General features: G+C 43.2%; 9 protein-coding genes across 9 annotated transcripts; 7 read left to right on the top strand and 2 right to left on the bottom strand.

The window, feature by feature from the left end:
* Nucleotides 1–57: 57 nt before the first annotated feature.
* Nucleotides 58–740, bottom strand: EAF02_008165 (uncharacterized protein; the record flags this gene model as incomplete). The annotated part of the gene is made up of 4 exons (XM_038904213.1): nt 58–76; nt 134–303; nt 355–435; nt 492–740. 4 exons carry the CDS (start codon nt 738–740, stop codon nt 58–60), a joined length of 519 nt encoding a protein of 172 aa, XP_038755935.1.
* Nucleotides 741–2,023: 1,283 nt separating this feature from the next.
* Nucleotides 2,024–2,747, top strand: EAF02_008164 (uncharacterized protein; the record flags this gene model as incomplete). Its single annotated transcript, XM_038904212.1, has 3 exons — nt 2,024–2,056; nt 2,121–2,204; nt 2,271–2,747. 3 exons carry the CDS (start codon nt 2,024–2,026, stop codon nt 2,745–2,747), a joined length of 594 nt encoding a protein of 197 aa, XP_038755934.1.
* An 847-nt stretch (nt 2,748–3,594) lies between these two features.
* EAF02_008163 (uncharacterized protein) lies at nt 3,595–4,809 on the bottom strand (the record flags this gene model as incomplete). Its single annotated transcript, XM_038904211.1, has 1 exon — nt 3,595–4,809. The coding sequence occupies one exon, from the start codon at nt 4,807–4,809 to the stop codon at nt 3,595–3,597; it is 1,215 nt and encodes a 404-aa protein (XP_038755933.1).
* A 799-nt stretch (nt 4,810–5,608) lies between these two features.
* EAF02_008162 (uncharacterized protein) lies at nt 5,609–6,925 on the top strand (the record flags this gene model as incomplete). The annotated part of the gene is made up of 2 exons (XM_038904210.1): nt 5,609–6,729; nt 6,817–6,925. Exons 1-2 carry the CDS (start codon nt 5,945–5,947, stop codon nt 6,923–6,925), a joined length of 894 nt encoding a protein of 297 aa, XP_038755932.1. The 5' UTR covers nt 5,609–5,944.
* A 1,513-nt stretch (nt 6,926–8,438) lies between these two features.
* Nucleotides 8,439–9,391, top strand: EAF02_008161 (uncharacterized protein; the record flags this gene model as incomplete). The annotated part of the gene is made up of 2 exons (XM_038904209.1): nt 8,439–9,040; nt 9,118–9,391. 2 exons carry the CDS (start codon nt 8,439–8,441, stop codon nt 9,389–9,391), a joined length of 876 nt encoding a protein of 291 aa, XP_038755931.1.
* Nucleotides 9,392–10,591: 1,200 nt separating this feature from the next.
* On the top strand, nt 10,592–11,086 carry EAF02_008160 (uncharacterized protein; the record flags this gene model as incomplete). Its single annotated transcript, XM_038904208.1, has 1 exon — nt 10,592–11,086. The coding sequence occupies one exon, from the start codon at nt 10,592–10,594 to the stop codon at nt 11,084–11,086; it is 495 nt and encodes a 164-aa protein (XP_038755930.1).
* A 770-nt stretch (nt 11,087–11,856) lies between these two features.
* On the top strand, nt 11,857–12,276 carry EAF02_008159 (uncharacterized protein; the record flags this gene model as incomplete). The annotated part of the gene is made up of 1 exon (XM_038904207.1): nt 11,857–12,276. The coding sequence occupies one exon, from the start codon at nt 11,857–11,859 to the stop codon at nt 12,274–12,276; it is 420 nt and encodes a 139-aa protein (XP_038755929.1).
* A 940-nt stretch (nt 12,277–13,216) lies between these two features.
* EAF02_008158 (uncharacterized protein) lies at nt 13,217–13,858 on the top strand (the record flags this gene model as incomplete). Its single annotated transcript, XM_038904206.1, has 1 exon — nt 13,217–13,858. One exon carries the CDS (start codon nt 13,217–13,219, stop codon nt 13,856–13,858), a length of 642 nt encoding a protein of 213 aa, XP_038755928.1.
* Nucleotides 13,859–15,180: 1,322 nt separating this feature from the next.
* Nucleotides 15,181–15,531, top strand: EAF02_008157 (uncharacterized protein; the record flags this gene model as incomplete). The annotated part of the gene is made up of 2 exons (XM_038904205.1): nt 15,181–15,403; nt 15,455–15,531. 2 exons carry the CDS (start codon nt 15,181–15,183, stop codon nt 15,529–15,531), a joined length of 300 nt encoding a protein of 99 aa, XP_038755927.1.
* Nucleotides 15,532–17,568: the final 2,037 nt, after the last annotated feature.

The raw sequence follows: 17,568 nt of genomic DNA, 5'->3' as shown, positions 1-17,568 counted from the left end.
ACTGGAACATGCTTGAAAGGTGTTGAGAGTTTAGTTAAGGCTGAGTTATATCAAGGATCACGAAGCTTGCAAACAGCTAGACATGAAGTTAGTTGGGATAGTTCGATGTAACAAACTAGGATAGGAAACTCACCCGAGATAATCCTCTTTGATACTACCAATAGCAAACATGGCTCCAACTTCAGGTCTTGTACCGATAATCTTTACTCGGACATGAGTACCTGGCTCAATAACAGAGTCTTCATTGTTTGTAAACTGGGGCGGTGTTGCATTTGCATCGAATTTGATGTCACGAGGAATCAGCTATGTTGAATTAGTATGGATCGCATACCAACAACAATAAACAAAACTTACATGTGCAGATACAAAGAGGGGCAAAGGACCGGCATCCGCAAAAAAACCGACAGCATTGACTGAGGTTACAATAGCATCGACCTACATATGTTCATGAGAAATGCAGGTTAAATGAATTCACAAAATCGAGTTCTTACAGTCTCGCCCTTGAAGGGTCTCCACACTACAGCACGATATCCAACAGTGAACTCAGCCAATCCACTTCCTGGAAGGATTCTTCCTTCAGAAATGTTGAAGGTATCCATGATTGTGATGATGTAGTAAAGACCAGTACATGTTCCTTCAACATCTTTCAATAGCTTGCCAGTCACCAACTCATGCATATTGCGACCAAAGTACGATGGGTGCAGGGTGACCTGACGCTCAAGATTGTAGAGGAAAAACATTTTTAATGGTGAAGAGCGAAAGAGATAGCGAAGTGGATGGGATTTCAGGATTGTAGAATCAAAGCCCTTTCTGGCGAGTTAATGTAACTTTGGGATTGCGCTGCAACACAACAATCCTCCTTCTTGGTAGAAACTTGTAATGTCGGAGAGAAGGTGAAATTATTGAAAGGAGGCGGAGTTTAAATATATTTGTCTATTGAGACAGTGCGGATAATTCGAGAGCCTTCCCTCTTCAACTCTTAATATTCAGCCTGCTCCAAAGCCCAAGTTATTCACCCAATCCCATATAAATGTTGAGTCTCTTTCGGACCGCAAAGTCCGCCTAAAGGTTGTTTGTAATATGATGGATGTGCCGAGTCAATCTCACTGTTCTGTGAACTGTCAGTCTTCTTTGTTTTCGAGTCAAAGTTCATCAAAGCCGGAAATAGTCAACTTTGAACATACATTGTTTGAAAATGAATGAAATTGCAAAGACGTGACACTTTGGCAGATCCCTGAAAGATATTACAGAGAATGCGCAAAGGTTTGTCGATGCTGTGGTTTGGGATTGTTATTATTGGGGGGAAATGTATAAGTATTGAAGACAAGAAGAGTCGAGAAAGCGAGAAAGCGAGAGAGAGCTCAACTGCCCCGACGTTGAAGGTTACGCGATCTAAAGAGTTTCGAGACTTTTCCCGCGACGTTAGGATGAAATGTGCGCTAGCTGCTGCGTATATTAAGGTATGAGGTATTGACTGTCTGCACGCTCTGCATGCATTATCTAGCATGGCTCGCATGAGGGTGAATACTTCGTATAATTGATGACTGATTGATTACTAATACAAACTACGAAAATGACATGCCACTCTGCTCTGCCACTCGACCACTCATTACTTCCATTCTACGAGCGAGGATTCCGAAGTACCAACCCACCAACCCACCACCCTCACATTCTGATTCCGAGGTTCACTGTTCAACACATGCTTTCACCTTGATACGCATCCATTCAAACCACCCTTTTCAGTGCGACCAGCTTAAACAGGCAAAATTGGCTGAATTGATGTATTGATTACCTTAAATTCCTTTACCTTCTCTATCAAATCAGATCATATCCTACCCGCTCTCCCCCTCTATCTCTCTATCTTGTACTCATTCCGAGAACTCCTACATTTTCGATGAGTTAATGACTGCGCCTCAACCTTGAACCATCAAATCAAGCTTAAAATCTACTTGCTTCTTCATTCCTGAATATCGCAGACATACGCAAAGATTTTGAACCTGTCGCATCAGATCATTTCTTCAAAATGTCTCTCAACCTTGAGAAACAGCTTACCTTTGTAAGTCCGGGCGAATATTGCGAATATTGCGACTCTACTAAACATAGGCTAATGTTAAATATAGTACGGAGCCTACCATCACAATCCTACAAATGTTTTCATTCATATGATATGTGTGCCATTGATTCTGGCCACCAGCCTGTTCCTTGTATGGCCCCAAAGTTTTCGCGATCTTGAGACTGAGGACGACAGGCATACTGACAATATATAACAGTGCTCCAACAGTCCCACATTGATACCTCTGCCATCATGGCTTACTATTCCAAATTTACCTTTGAACTTTAGCACAATCGGATCAATATGCTATGGCGGTTTTTACATCCTTCTCGAACCGGTCGCAGGCAGTATCCTTCTCCCATTCATCATCGGATGGACCGCATTCTCAAATCATATCCTTGCTACGTCTTCAAATGTTACTTTGGCAAACCAAATCGCTGGTGCTGTATTCTTTGTTTCGTGGATTATGCAATTTGTAGGCCATGGTGCTTTCGAAAAGCGTGCCCCCGCATTACTCGACAACCTCGTACAAGCTTTAGTCCTCGCTCCATTCTTCGTATTTATGGAGTTGCTATTTATCTTCGGATACAGACCAGAATTGCAAAAAAGGATCGATGTTGCAGTTGAAAAAGAGGTCGCCAAATTCAAAGCTGCGCAGTCGAACGGTAACATTAAGAACGGCAAAGCCAATTGAAATCCCGATATAGGACCGAGACATATCACACAGACGAGCAACGCATGGAAAAGTCCATGGAGGGCAAGGGAAGAAAAGGTGGACATGAGCGCAATGGTAGAGGCGGCAGTCTATTCAGAAGGTCAACGGAGCTCGCCTTAGATTGGTAGCAAAGTTCAGAAAAGCTTTCGCAGGAAGTGAAGTCTTTCCGGAAGGATAAGCCCATTTGGTGGAGTTATTTTTGAGGTGCGAGGCGTTTCCTAATTTCTTGGTTCAATTGTACATTTGCAAGCGAGTTTTTGATATGCAGAGAATACCATGTTTAGTCCCTCGAATACCACTCTGCATGCCTACCTAGATAAATCAATGTGTTTGGATTTACACTACATACCTACATACATCATGACCAATGTCAACAAGACCGACTGCTTGACTTGACTAAATTTACGGTACAAGGGTAAGAGAACCACGCAACATGCAACCATATCTACACCTTCTAATGTCATATATAATGTCACAGTGCGCTCTGTGCGACGAATATATTGCTTACAATTCCATTCAAATAAACCGGTGCTCCTATATCGTTCACGGCCTACACTTTTCATTCATTTCACATTCTATACATCACCATTTCATATAACTCATTCTGTTTCGTACTGTAAATATATTTCTTAAATTATTATAAGTTTTTGCTTGCCTAGATCTTTTTCTCCGCTATTGATTCCTGAAGAGTATGAAACAAATGAAAGAATCTAACAAAGGAAAGTGAGACAGTGTTCCTTCCAGGAAAAGCCAACAAAGGAAACTAATGAGTGTAATTGTTTTCTGCATCCTCTCTTACGGTCGCTCTATCTTGTACAAAGGAAAATCATCTTCTGCGTCGTCTCTCTTGTGGTTGTGGTTCTGGTTCTGCTTGTGGCTGTGTCCAACTCTCTAGTGCACCATCAATTTCGCGTTCAAGATTTGACATCTCTCTTTCCAAGTTGTATTCCTCATCTTGGGTCTTGGGTCTAGTAAGGCTTGATGGTCTAGAAAGGCTCGATGGCCAATGACTGTTGGTGGGTGACACTGGTGACACCTCGCCACTCTTCAATGGGGATGTCATGACAGACACATCTGAGTCCTTGGTCCTGAGCGGAATTACCTTGCTAGCTCCTTGTCGTCCATCAGATGGTTGCAATCTCACTGGCGTAGCCCGAGGCTTTCTCGACAATGGGGTTGGAGGGAGTGGTCTATTTGGTGCGGGCGCAGTGCCTCGATATGTTTGTACCTGAGAGTTCCATCGATCGATGTCTAGGTTAGCGTCCTCGTATCTGGGGACTGCTGGAGCAGGTAAAGACGCAGGCTGGGTTCCTGGGATTCCGATGAATTGGGAAATAACCTCTGGTTCAATACTGTTGAACCGATCAGGTTGGGATTTCCATCCATAGGAATTGGCTGCCTTGGTCGCGGCGTGTCGTGCTTCAGCTGTGCCGAGTGTCATGCGCTTCAATTCCGTGGTAGGGACTGAAAAGTGTTCAGCATCGGGTATCTTGGCATTCCAGAACGATTGTCCGAATTCGCAGCAGAATCCGTCATTTGCCGATCGGTCAATAGGATGACGATCTTCTTTGACGCATTTGCCGCATCTGAACTTGGTACGTCTGTCTTCCATGCGCCTATAGCTTCGACGTTGTCGTTCACGCTCATCATCTTGCTCTTGAGCAATTTGAGCGCGGATGATTTCGGCGCCTCGTGCTTGTTGCTGGGCAATCAAGCGGCTTTGTCGGGTAGTGCAGTCTGGACACAAGCCGGCAATATGGTCGACGAGTTCAATTCCTGCACACTGGAATTCGAGATCTGCTTCATTGTCAGAGTCACTCTCAGCTTGTTCTGCGCCAGTGCAGAGGAAAGATTTCCAGCTGCTGCGACGAGATGATTTAGATGTGTTAGATGAAGTAGAGCCGCTGCGTTTCTTATTCTTGGACGTCTCTCCTCCTGTGGGGACTTGGATGGGGATTACCTGGGTCTTTCTCAAAACGTGTCCGCACTCTCCATATACTACCTGCACCTCGACTGGCTTGAAAGATGTTCTTGAAGACATATTGGAAGTGGATTTGTGTTTGTGTGGTGTTGTTTGTTTAATTAAAGTATAAAGGTATATATAAAGTTGTATGCCTTTGTAATTCGAAGACTGGACTTGATGTTACTGAGAGGATGAGCTGCAGAATTTACAATGGCTATTATCCGAATTAAGTAGATTCTTCTGGCCATTGTTCGAACTTGAGGGTTTTGATAAAGATTATGGAATTTCTTTATCGCGGATTGACTTCTTTATCCTCAAACATGCAATTTACAAAGAATCGAAACAAAAGAGTCGCACTCTTCGTGTCTCTAAGACATGTATTAAAATAGATCAAGTCTTCAATTTAATCTCACCGTCAAAACAACATGGAGCCCCCATTGGAACAACTAAATATATCATATTTCACATACATATTCTAGAACAACATGAGAATCATCTCAGAACATGTCACAACACAAAGAGAAACTATTATGAGATCATCTCAGCCCTATCTTCTACTCTCTTCCAGAACATAAGCGCCACATACGCAATTTTATTCCCGTCCTTGGCTGAAACGCGCCTGTCTCGAAAATAATTTTCTTTCTTTGAAAATATATTCGTATATGACTTTGCAAGTTTTCCCCCTAGTTATGAATTTTCTTTCCTCTTCAGCGTTGGGGTTACCTCTCCTCGCTCACTACCCAGAAGACTTAGCTTCTCTGGGTAGTTATCATTTACGCTATCAATTTGGATTTGTTCACTACCATGTGCATATATCTTCATCCTAGATGAGAAAGCATACTTTGAATACAACTCCACGCCAACAACATACCAAAAACTATTACACTCGACTCCCCGGATACGGAAAGCGAAGGACGAAATCTACTTCAAAGTCTGTTCGATGCTCGTAGACTGTATTATGAGGTCATGTGCGTCGATATTATTGTTGATGTCGTCAAAGATTTTCTGAACAATGCTACGGAGTCGCAGAACAATCCGTTTCTGGGGGTATAAAGTTCGAGAGTTTCCGGGATGGGATGTTAGTTTATTATCTTCATCCATCTCTTCATTTCATCTACATACTCTTCATACCACGCAAAAAGTCTGTTTTGAATTGAAGTTATCGACGAATTAATCAACCAACAAACCAAAAAATCATCTACCACCAGCAAGAATGCCAGCCCAGATCAGGAAAATCGTGTACGCTTGCAGTCACGAGCTGCCCAATCTGAGCTTCCAAGCTCCAACAAAGCCATCCGTCATCAAAAGAATCAAGCGAGCTCTAACCTTTACTGAAACAATCCGCACACCCTCCTTGGAGTTGTGTCCGTATTGTGAACGGGAAAGAGAAGAGAAAGCGCAAAGAGAGGCGCAGGCCTCAATGCAACCGCAGACAAGCCCTAACAAAGATTACACCAGACCAGCAGCACCCCGGTCCCAAAGGACTCCTATCCAAGCAAGACGGTACAACACCGTAGCTGCGCGACGACCAGTATCGCCAGTGTCGCCGATCTCGGATAAAGGATTCGACTCGGACGCGGACGTCGACTCCGTTCTTCCTCCCCGGAATCCCTACCGGGATACTAACATGGAACTTCTTCGAGAAGACTTTCATGCACGGGATATGGAAGAACGGCTGAGGGGTAGTCTTGCGAGAGAGTCGCCGGCGGATAGGAGAGCGCGGTTGTTTTGGGAGGAGAAGGTCCGCAAGGAGTGGACAGCGAGGAATGCAGCCAGGGATTATAACGAGTTTATACAAGATCAGGCGCCACCGGCTGCTCGTCCTACGGATCTTAAGGAGCTCTTCATACAAGCCCGAACTCCACACACCTCAATAGCGCCTCCAAAAGAATCCGAATCTCCGAGATTAGATCTGCGCGCAAGAGCAGCGAAAATCAAAGAGGAGAAGGCGATAAAGGAGCAGAGGACGAAAGCTCGTTGCCAACTAGTGCGGAAGGAGTAAGTCAGCCCCCGATTTCTTTTATCATCCCTGGCGTTATGATTCTTTATGAGCTTAAGACTAATGATTTTCTTTCTTTTGTATAGGGAGATAGCGATAGCGATCTTTTTCGTGAGGATGGCAATCATTACCTTGCGAATCTCAACGGAGTCATGTAATAATATATCATTGATTGGAACATGCCGAAATAATTAAAATACTTAAAAAAATTACTAAAATTTTAAAAACTTAAACAAACAAAAACTTGCTCTTGTGTACTTCGAATTTTGAAAATTGTGATAATGTGAAAATATGATGAATGAAATGAATGTTACGATGCGAGTGAGATGAACATGGTCCGTACTCCCTGGGTTATTGACTTGCAGGCTCTACAAGTAGGTAAGAGACCCCCCCTCCCCGATGTAAAGGATACATATTATCGAAGTCAGGAAGAGAATCCTACGGAGATAATTCAGTAGAGACGAACGATACAAGAATCTTTTGAAATATGTCAAGATATGGTTCTTGTGGTGCTAGAGCAGGCGTAGACCACCCCAATTAGCATTACTAAAGGCTTTGATGTATCCATATCAGAGCTGGTATCCTCATAGCTTATTAGTTTGCTTAATTCATTTTATCTCTGAGTACATTCGTATTGTAGTCTAAGCTTACTGCTTTACCCTGGAGAGTCATGCTTGGAATTAAATACTTGATTACTTAATTATGTCATCATTTTTTTTTTTCAATAGCTTCATAGTTACATCTTATAACTAGAATTATCAACTTGCTAGCTCTGGATAAGGCTGAAAAGGGTTTATCGTTTAATCTTTCTTGGCATATTGATCTTCGGAGCTAATTTGTCGCTTCTCCTCGCGAAAAGCTTCTTTTTCGGTTTGCATGGTTGTGACGTCGGCGTATCACGTGATTCTAAATGGGAGATGTTGGGTTGTCGATATCTTTGGATTCGAGGGGTTTGGAGCTGGATATGAATAGTTTTCAATTGAAATTTCGTTCGAGTTAGCTATCCCATACTTTGAAGTACATGAAAGTGTCATAATGTGTACATCTGCCCCGATTAGAGGAAAGTGAAGAATTCTAGTCACCAGGAATCAACGAGGTGAGGAAATTGAAACCTAGCATTAACTGTTTTTCGATAGAGTAGAAGCCAACAGAATCGAAACAGTCCCGAAATAGCATCAGAACAAGTCGTGGACAGGTATGAAACAATGGTGAGCTCTGGAATGAGTAGGTAGAAATTGGAAGACGGTGGTTTAGAATAGACAAGTTCCGTTGAAATTGACTGCACGTTTACTGTTGGCATTTAAATTGCAATGACAACTGCTAAACAGCGCCTGAATAGTGAGGGAATAGTGATAGAACAATTGTATGTATTGTAATTTACTCTCCTGGACGGCGAGGAATAGGTGAAGTTAGAAGAATTTACTGCACAATCGTCAATGAATTGGCTCTACATCTAGAGTTACCAACAAAGCTCAGAGTCTCTTTGTAATAGCTACATAACTATAGAAGAACAATCCCGGACGGGAACTATATGAGGAATGGTATCCTCGATCAAACATTATATTTTTCTTCTCCCAGTCAGACTAGATTTGAATACCTCTTCCCTCCCCTACACAAACAATCGGATCGAAACCACAGTATTCAGATCTAATCAATCAAAGTAGCTACCCACATTACTACCTCAACAAACTAACAGTCCACCGTCTCCATGACAGCGACACGGATCGTCGTGTACAGCTGTACACACGAGCTCCCAGACACCCAGGCATACATAGAGCGGGCCCAGGCCACACCCTATCAATACCGAAATCCGATCGTAAATCGCTTAAGGAGAGCCTTCAGCTTAAACGAAACCATCAGAAGACCAAGCATGGATCTTTGCCCTGTATGCCAGGCAAAGGCCCGCCAGCGTTCTCGACCAGCACCGCAAGCGCAACCCGGCCCACGTCCTCGCGGACAGACCCTACAAGATCGCACGCATCCGGTTCACGCACCTCAGGTAAGATCTCAAGTCCCAGCTCGCGGCTCGCCAGACTCAACCGACTCCCAATCCCAAGTTCCACAACCGTGGAACATGGCCGATGGTCCGCCTGATCTACCAGTTTTACTTCCACCTCGAAACACGATCACTCCCCCACCACAAGCCAACGCACAGTTGTGGAACATGGCGGAAGGTCCACCCGACCTCCCTGTTCTTCAATTTCCCAACACCCCCGCGTCCCAGCCACAGGCCGATACAGAGGCATGGCCTCTCCCCACGAGTTCCACCGGCTTGCCAGGCACAGACGTTCTCATGCGGGATGGGATGCGGTGAGACGTCGAGGTGCACACCAACGAAATCTTGCAGGACAAGAGCTTCAGAGGAGTGTAACCGACTTCCCACGCAGATCATCCCCATCGCCACCTTCGCCTCCACCAAAGGACCATGATTTACACCCCCGGGTGAACGCCTGGGTCAGACAACAAACCTCCGAGACGCTCAGGAGACACCACGAGCGAATCACCCGACCACTCGAACCCCAGTCTTCTGAGTCAAGACCAAGGACTCTGGTCATCTTAATCCCCGATCCTCTCACTTTGACTCCTTCTACCACTCGTGGTGAGGAGGGCCGAGCTGAGTCGCCAACGGATCCGGGGATGAGATTTCCGAACTGGCTTTGAGCGACCGGCGAACGAGGAGGGTGAGGCTAGAATCGGACCTAGGATAGAAAGTAACCACGGACCACGGACTCAGGAGTTTTGTTTAGAAGTCAAATAGAATCTTGTTTTTTAGTATATAGCACGGTTCGAATATAAGAAACATAGAAATTATTAAAATAAACTTGACCAGTACCTTATAGTACATAATGAAAAAATGATTTGAAGTAAAAATAAAAATGATGATGAATAGTGTTTTGAACCCTAATAGAATGTTTGTGATGCTGAGCCATTGCTGGGTATAGTTTCAAAAGCTTATAAGACTGCATTTACTATCGTGCTGAGAGACAATGAATGGTATCAGCTTGTTTGACATCTATTGGATTCATGGAAGGTCAATTGAGCAAGTCGAAAATTTAGTATCTGTATTCGGTATTCGGTAGCCGAGTAATTCGTGGTGGACCCAGAATCTCTATGATTAGACATATAGAATTATGGATGAAAGTTACTCATCGGCTATTCGCAAGCAAAAGATATCACGTTTTCATCACATTATGTAAAATTGAATCAATATAATTACAATGTATCAACAGAAGTCAACAATTGAAAGAAAGCATCCCTATAAAAAAAAAAGGCGAGGAATTGACACGTGACTCACCCCCTGAAATCAACCAATGTGCAAATGTGAAAAATGTGAGGTTAGCCGGAGAATAGATTGCGCAATAGGCATGTGAAACAAGTACTGAACAACATCAAAATAACGACATCTATTTATACCCGGGTGATAAGCTTTGACTAGCTGCGAACTAGTTTGTGGTAATTTGCGGGGGAAACGAGCCCAAATTCCACGTGGTACGAGGAGATTTAAATCCACCATTTTGAGCACAGGAACTGAATAGCATGTAAATAGATACTCTACAATGGGATAACAGGTCTGATGTGCCGTTGAACAAGCCAATTGCAGTATGTCGAGCACGGTAACGCTCAGAAAGCAGATGAGCTTGAGCAGATGCACCTTCACTTGACCAGTTGTTCACCTTGGACACCATCACCAAACAGTCAAGTGAACAATGACAGTGATTCTCAGAATAACTCCATTCAAATACTATATAAAGCTTCAGAAATCCTTCTCTTATTTTTCTTTCCTCATCCTCAGAGCTTCTCATAATAACCAACAGAAAAGCAAAGAAACCAAACCAAACCACTCACCCACAAACAAACAACATGGTTAATCACCTCGTCTTCGAATGCGGCCACCGCTTCCCCGAATTCCCCTTCAAGCTCAAGAAACTCAAGAGAGCCTTAAGCATTCGCAGAGCTCTCAGCAAGAAAGCAAAGGTCCCCAAAGACATCGCACGAGAAGGCCTCTGCGAAGTTTGCGCAGACTATTCGGCTCAAGACTTCCTCGCCGCAGGAACCCACCCCGAAAACGCCAACAAGACCTTCGAAGAGCTTCGAGAAGAGCGCGTCAGGGAAACCATCGCGCTCGCCAAGGAGGCAGCCGAGAAGGCAGCCAGGGAGGCAGTCAAGGAGGAAGAGAGAAGGCAGCCAGGGAGGCAGCCAAGGAGGAAGAAGAGAAGACTCCCACACCCCAACACCCAACACCCCCATCATCACCTCCAACGCAAGCACGTCCCGGGATCCGGATACGTCAAACTCTTCGACGAAGAGGAAGACGACGGCACGGAATGGCTTCTCGCCAAGGACCCAGAAGAATAGGCAGTCATCCCAGCTAGCCTAACTCACACGGTGAGTAGCTAGAGCGAGCCGGACAGACCTCGACCGCGGGAACAAGGGACCAACAGGGAACCTAAAGGAAAAAAACACAAAAAAAAACTAAATTGGACACCCGGATAAAGGCGTTTACTTCAATACAATCGATTCCATACAATAAAACACGACCATCAATATGAGACCCCATGCTACCCTGTGATATGCCACCTTTACGAAAGCGACTTGGAATTCGTGCAACAATTAGATACCACAACCTTTGACTACGAACTAGAGAATTGGATTTCTGGAATAATATTGCTTCTTCAGATTTTCAATGGATTATATACGGCATTAATTTTTCTACATAAAGTTCCTTTAAAACAGAGACTTTCGGTTCTTGCTTATCATTGAGGACTTATGAAACTTAATCGAGCGTTGATCAGATGTCGCTCGAATCCCCCGGACATTTCGAGATCAATCACGTGACCATAAACAACGAACTATTGCATGGATTTAGAAACTTGCTTCAACGAAGACGTCTCCCGAGGCATCTAATATTCAATAAATGATTTCTAGAACTATCACTATTTTCTAGTGGTTCAAACCATCCCGAGATGGACTACTTCAAAACAGTGCCTGAACAAGTCTCTCTATGCTGTTCATAAGTGGCTGGATTGGACACCCGAAGTTGACGAATTTCTCTCTCCATATCGACTCACGCCCATACGATTACATTTGAATTTTATTATACACAGAAGAACAAGAACATCGCAATCATGTCCACGACACTCCTCACCACGTACGCTTGCGGACACGAAGAACGTTCGGCCACTCGAATCGGCGAGGAACAAGAGCCGGGAGTGATGGGAATCATCCGACGAATGAGCTGCAAAAGTAAATCCGCGGCTGTGATTGCAGATTCCACGCTTTTGTGTAAAACATGTCGGGAAAAGCCACATCCAGAACCACTTAGATCTCATCCGGTTATAATCATCCATCCGCGAGAGCCGAGACGTTTAACAATGATGGGCGTAAATCCGTATGCCAACGAATTTGCTGAGCTTCCGAAGTATGGCGCACATGACTTTACGCGAAAGAACCCAGATGATTTAGATAGAAAACCCTGCCGCCGGCCACTAGTTCCGATCGCCTCCTCCACGGATGATGTCCATCGAGCTATGAAGTCATCGAGATGATTTCGGAAAAGCAGTGGACTGAAGTAATGAGGAGAAGCGACCTGGTTGAAAATTCAGCAAAATCCATTTTACATGAATGGATTTCAAAGTTCCAGAATGATAAAAAATAAACTAAACTTAAAATTGGACCAAATTTTACCTGCAAATGTGACTAATATACCTCTTTCGTGATGATGCCCGCATGTACCATGACCCGATTATGATCAAATAAAACACTTACTGCATAGCTAAGTGGAGAGAAACCTTTGCGAACATACCAAATTTTCATTTCTTTGTGTATAATGCTACGAGGTACTACTCTTTGAGCATTTCAAAAAACATATGAGTATTGAAGACGTCCCTGTAGTCAAGCATGTGCTCAATCTAGCGCTAGGAAGCAAAATAAAAATGTCACCAAAATCTTAACCACAATGAAAGCAAGGATGTTGGACGAAAATTGACACGAAATGATAAATAAAGTGATGACTGGAGCCAACGATGGAGACCTTTACGCGGAGTTGAGTGTCACGTGATCAATATGAATCAAATTCCCTCCCTCACCTCACTGGCGAACTTATGACACGACAACGTTATGGAAAAACAGACTTGGGTACCCTGCACCTCCTATTAGTTTGTGCTGTACCTCGAAGAATTCCTACCATTGTTCAATACCAATACACTGCTATGTTCTGCGGATTCGAGGCGAGATCGTGAACTGAACTGAAGACAAACAATGTAAACCACAACTACAATGCTCGAAAAGATTTAGAACAAATCTAGAACAAACACTTTCGATAACTTATATAAGTCTCTATAGTCCTCTTGAAATGAATTATTTATTCTCCATCCAATCAGTCCTAGAGCTTAGATAACCAAAACCAATCTTTTCTACCAAGACTTTTTGACCCGAGAATAATCTTCATTCTCAAGCTCAACACCAAACCCAAGACCAAACCTAATCATGCTTTTTTTAGTCGGCGCCGTAACAACTTTCTCTTGCGAACATCAGTACTTCGCCAACCTCACTTTGCACCAAGCTGGGGACGAGGAAGACTGGAGATGCATCACCGGACCCGAAACGACCTGGACCAAACTCGACAAGGAGTGTCCTGATTGCAGAAACAAGGTACCTCCCACGGATCCAGTCATCCTTTCTCGTCCAATAAGTCCTTTGCTTGCTGCACCAGAAGATCTCGAAGACAGACGAGGCGCCCTCACAGAGTTTCGTTGCGGACATCACAAAGTTTCCTCATCAGATGACAAGGAGTGCATCGTTCTCGGAGTCGACAAGCTCGGATTCTTGTTGATTCGGTCGAAAAAATGTTGCCCCCGGTGCATCGCAAACGGAATTCAAGACAACTCCTCAGACGACCAGACCAGTTCCGCAAGCCAACCAGACGAAGCTTCATACGTTCCACTCGATGGATCCGACCTGCAGATCGCCGAAAACATGGACATGGGAACTTTAGCCAGACAAACAAAACAAAGAGAAGCTCTCGCCACATTCGATCATCCCCCCACCCCCTCAAGAAGAGACAGCAAAAGGGAGAAGGCCAAGAAAATCGGTAAGTCGCTCTGGGGATCATTCAAAAAGAAGTTGTAAAGAAGAGGGAGGAGTAGAAGTCGTTTTCCATTCATTTCCATAACCTATTCCTGCGATTCCGCTTGGCTAATTTGATATTTCATTAGATTGATTTCGACCCAAGAACTCAAACCAAAAAAATACATTTTATTAAACTTTAAATATAACTTTACCCGTGCTGTGCAAATGTGATAATGAGACTTTGATGTTGATTATGACAAAATAAGAGAGGAAATGCTATGGTGTTTGAAATCATCAAAAATCAATTAGGGACAAGACCTTTAATTATAAAAAGTTCCCAGAAACTCGAAAATAGAAATCGGAATATATGTTCCTTATAAATGAACATATAATCATTTATTCATGACTTCATGACTTCATGTAGCTATGATCAAAGCCAGAGAGACTCGAGCATTTCATCTCAGAGAATTGCCAAATGTCGTTGAAAGACATTGGTCTCAAATGCATGTAATCAATCAGCTTTAACTTTAGAAAGGATAATCGTGAAATTGGTTGGGTGGTGAAATAAAAGTATGTCATTTCGCTAGCAGTGGGAATGGAGATTATACATTATGTAGGTTGCCGCTCAAATAGTCCTCAAACTAAGTAGGCTTAAGAAATCAAGGGAATCCTCAAATAATGCTCAATGACATCAGGAAATTTGGTGTAGCTACATTGCGCTGAGGTGCAGAGGACGTGGCTTATCGAAAAGCAAACATGCAAAAGCGACAGTACCGCACATGGCCAGCCGCTACACCTACTCCGTATTATGAATTTTTCCTGTCGTATCCTTAAGTCAGACTCAAAATCATTCGAAATTTTGTTTGTCCAGCTCAGGTTTGTGGAAAGAGATGTACGATAAACATACGAGATGACAGGGTCGGCACGTGACTTTAATGTCAAATTAAGATCTACCGTCCTTGAGTTGCTCATCACACATCCACTTCGCACGATTTCCTATCTGAAACGTTAATCAACAGCATTCGAAGCATTTTTTATAGAGATGTCGAGTATCGTGTACCTTCCCGCGAATAGCATCCACCTTGTCTAGTTGGCCCAAGCTTTAGGATTTGGGAAGGATTCAGGCTATCGGCGGCAGTATCCTAGAGATTCTTGGGAAGCGCTTCTGAAATATATGTCTTGAACAATAGGGAAGTCTCGAACGACTAACCAACAGTTCCGATGTTTAAATTCCTACACTTAATCGTGTTCTTGAGACTCCTTTGCCCATTATATTCTTGCGGAAATTCTTGCATCACATATCGTTTCTTTAACCATCAGATACCAATTGTACTCTCTGAATTATACGTATCTACCACATCATTCAACTGTCAACCTTCAATATGTGTCTAGCCACAATGTTAATAGCACTCAAGGCCAATCTTGAGCCAACGGTCTTTGTGAACCTTGGCATGGGTTTATTGGTCTTGATATTAGCTTTCGTCGGAGCATGCTGCCGTCAAGTATACACAAAGCATGTAGCCAAGGAACCATTACTTCTCACTGTTGAACCGAAGAGCGCCAAATTTATAAAAACGGAATTAGAGACAGAAAAGCGCTTCAATGGTAAGGCTGACCGGAAATGTTGAAGAGTGGCCGCTGACTATAAAATCTCAGAATCGCAAAAGTCTCCGGGATATCTGGCAATACAGAGGACAAAGAACCATCATATTCTTGGATTGAATGTTAGATGATGCAGCTTACTGGATGACATTGTGCGTTTCGAAAAAAAGAAAGGAAACACGAGCGTATTTTTGAGCTTCAAATGCTCGAATCGTTGTCGAAATTGCACGCAAACTATCACGTTTTCGGAAGGATGGATGTTATAAGGCTTCTGACTGAGGGTGTAGGGCGCTACAAAGGATTTCTGGGATTTTTATAGGAATTAAGTTCGGGATATTGATGCCGCCATGTTCATGGCGGGGTTTAAACGCAGAAGATTGCTGGTTTGGTCGCCCATGGCATGCCGGTCTCATGGGATTTTGTAGGCTTCGACGCTCGAATGGAATATGAATCGATAGAACCGACTTGTATATACCGTAGTGTTATACGTGATATCTTTCCTTGTAATTAACTACTGTTTTGCCAACGAGTATTATCAGACATTGGAGTCCACGCCAGCAAATCGTAAAGTGCCATAGCAGTGTCATCGATAACTACTCGATGAACATCGTTTGCTAATGTCAGGCTCCAAGCGCCGACTTGGATCACTCATTTGAAGGCAATTCCCCAAAGAGCTGCGCTATCCTGATACTGTGCAGGATCTACATATCAGATATTAAAGGAATCGTAATCCTCCTAGATAACGCTTATCGTATCGCCCCAACTGCGTATGCAGTTATGTACACCCAGATGGGCGGCAACTATAATTTAATGCTAGACTTTGGGGATGGAAAGCTGACGAGAAGAAAATTCCTAGTATATCCGCTGTATCTAATTCAAGAGCTAACTGCATAGCGATTTTAGTGATATCGGCTGCCTTGTTTTAAGCTGTTTCTTTCACTCGAAAGCTGTGAGCAGGTTCACCATCGCAACATGGTTATGCTCGAGAAATTTGGAAGTGAACGTTTCCTGATATTTGTTGATAGGAAGTTGGATCACTTCGACTTGAAGGTTTCCTACTTACCTACGTACATTGGTTGAGATAGAGTTTCTTGAGCGATTAGTCTACTCAAGTAATCTCTATGATGGATTTTCTGACTCTGAAGAAGGATGTGGAAAACATGAGGATATGAAGCGCTTAAATAAAACATTCAATTGGGAGTTGGCGTAGATGTTGTTGGTACATAGATGCAAAAGTTGAAGCGTGTCATCATGGCTAAGCGCAAGGATAAAATAAATATCGTGGTGTTCTTCGCACACCACCCCACAAATTTAATAACCGATTTCCCTACTACGTGCACGTCCCTGCTATATGCACGATCTCGATCACCCTTTTTGAATAACTTTAAAAATTAATAACAATTCCAATTTATAAGATAAAGAGCTAGCAATTTAATTGATAAATGATAAGATACAATACTATCTAAAAACATAATAAAATCTTCAGATTTTGAATTTCGATGGAACTCGTAGTGCTCGCCCTCTACTAGATCGCAATATGACCTCCTCCTCCTTCCCCTTCGAATTATTAGCCTCTACAGCATCAGAGAGCTCTATAGTCTTTGTCGATGTTAGATCTATAGTAGAAGAAGCTTTGGGGAACTTTTTATCTCTTTTGATTGGAGATTTTGTTGATTTTAGAGTCTTTTTAACCTCCTCTTTCGCATCACGTGCAATCTGACGATCAACCTCCCTCTGCAATACCCTCTCTTTCGTCTCAATCTCCTTCCATTCCTTTTCAGCTTTCTTTTCAGCTTTTATCTGAAGCTTAGCTTCCTTCTCTTGCTCCTCTTTAAGTGCTTTATCTTCTTGATACGCTCTAGTTTTAATAATAGCAGAAGGTAACCATAAAAACACACCATTCCCCTCCTCTCCAATGAGATTTAAACGCTTTGAACGAGCTCTTTTCCTTTTTTCAAGCTTTAGAGCCTCTTCTAAACCTTTAGATCTATGCCCCTGTATAGAAGCTTCAGCTCCTAATGTAGTTGCAGCCTTAAAAAGCTTTAAAGTGATCTCATGGGTGGGAGCGCGACGAAATTCTAATTTCATTCTACACATCGCTTTTGACGTATACGGTGTAGCAAGAGCATCCCTGCGAGTTTTAAATGATGTAGGTGGCGTAAGAGGAG

This window comes from Botrytis sinoallii (assembly GCF_014898435.1).
Source record: "Botrytis sinoallii strain Bc 23 chromosome Unknown BSIN_015, whole genome shotgun sequence".
NCBI classification, from domain to species: Eukaryota; Fungi; Ascomycota; class Leotiomycetes; order Helotiales; family Sclerotiniaceae; genus Botrytis; species Botrytis sinoallii.
The sequence above is the reverse complement of the archived record's forward strand: the minus strand, read 5'-3'. Positions and strand labels throughout refer to the sequence as shown.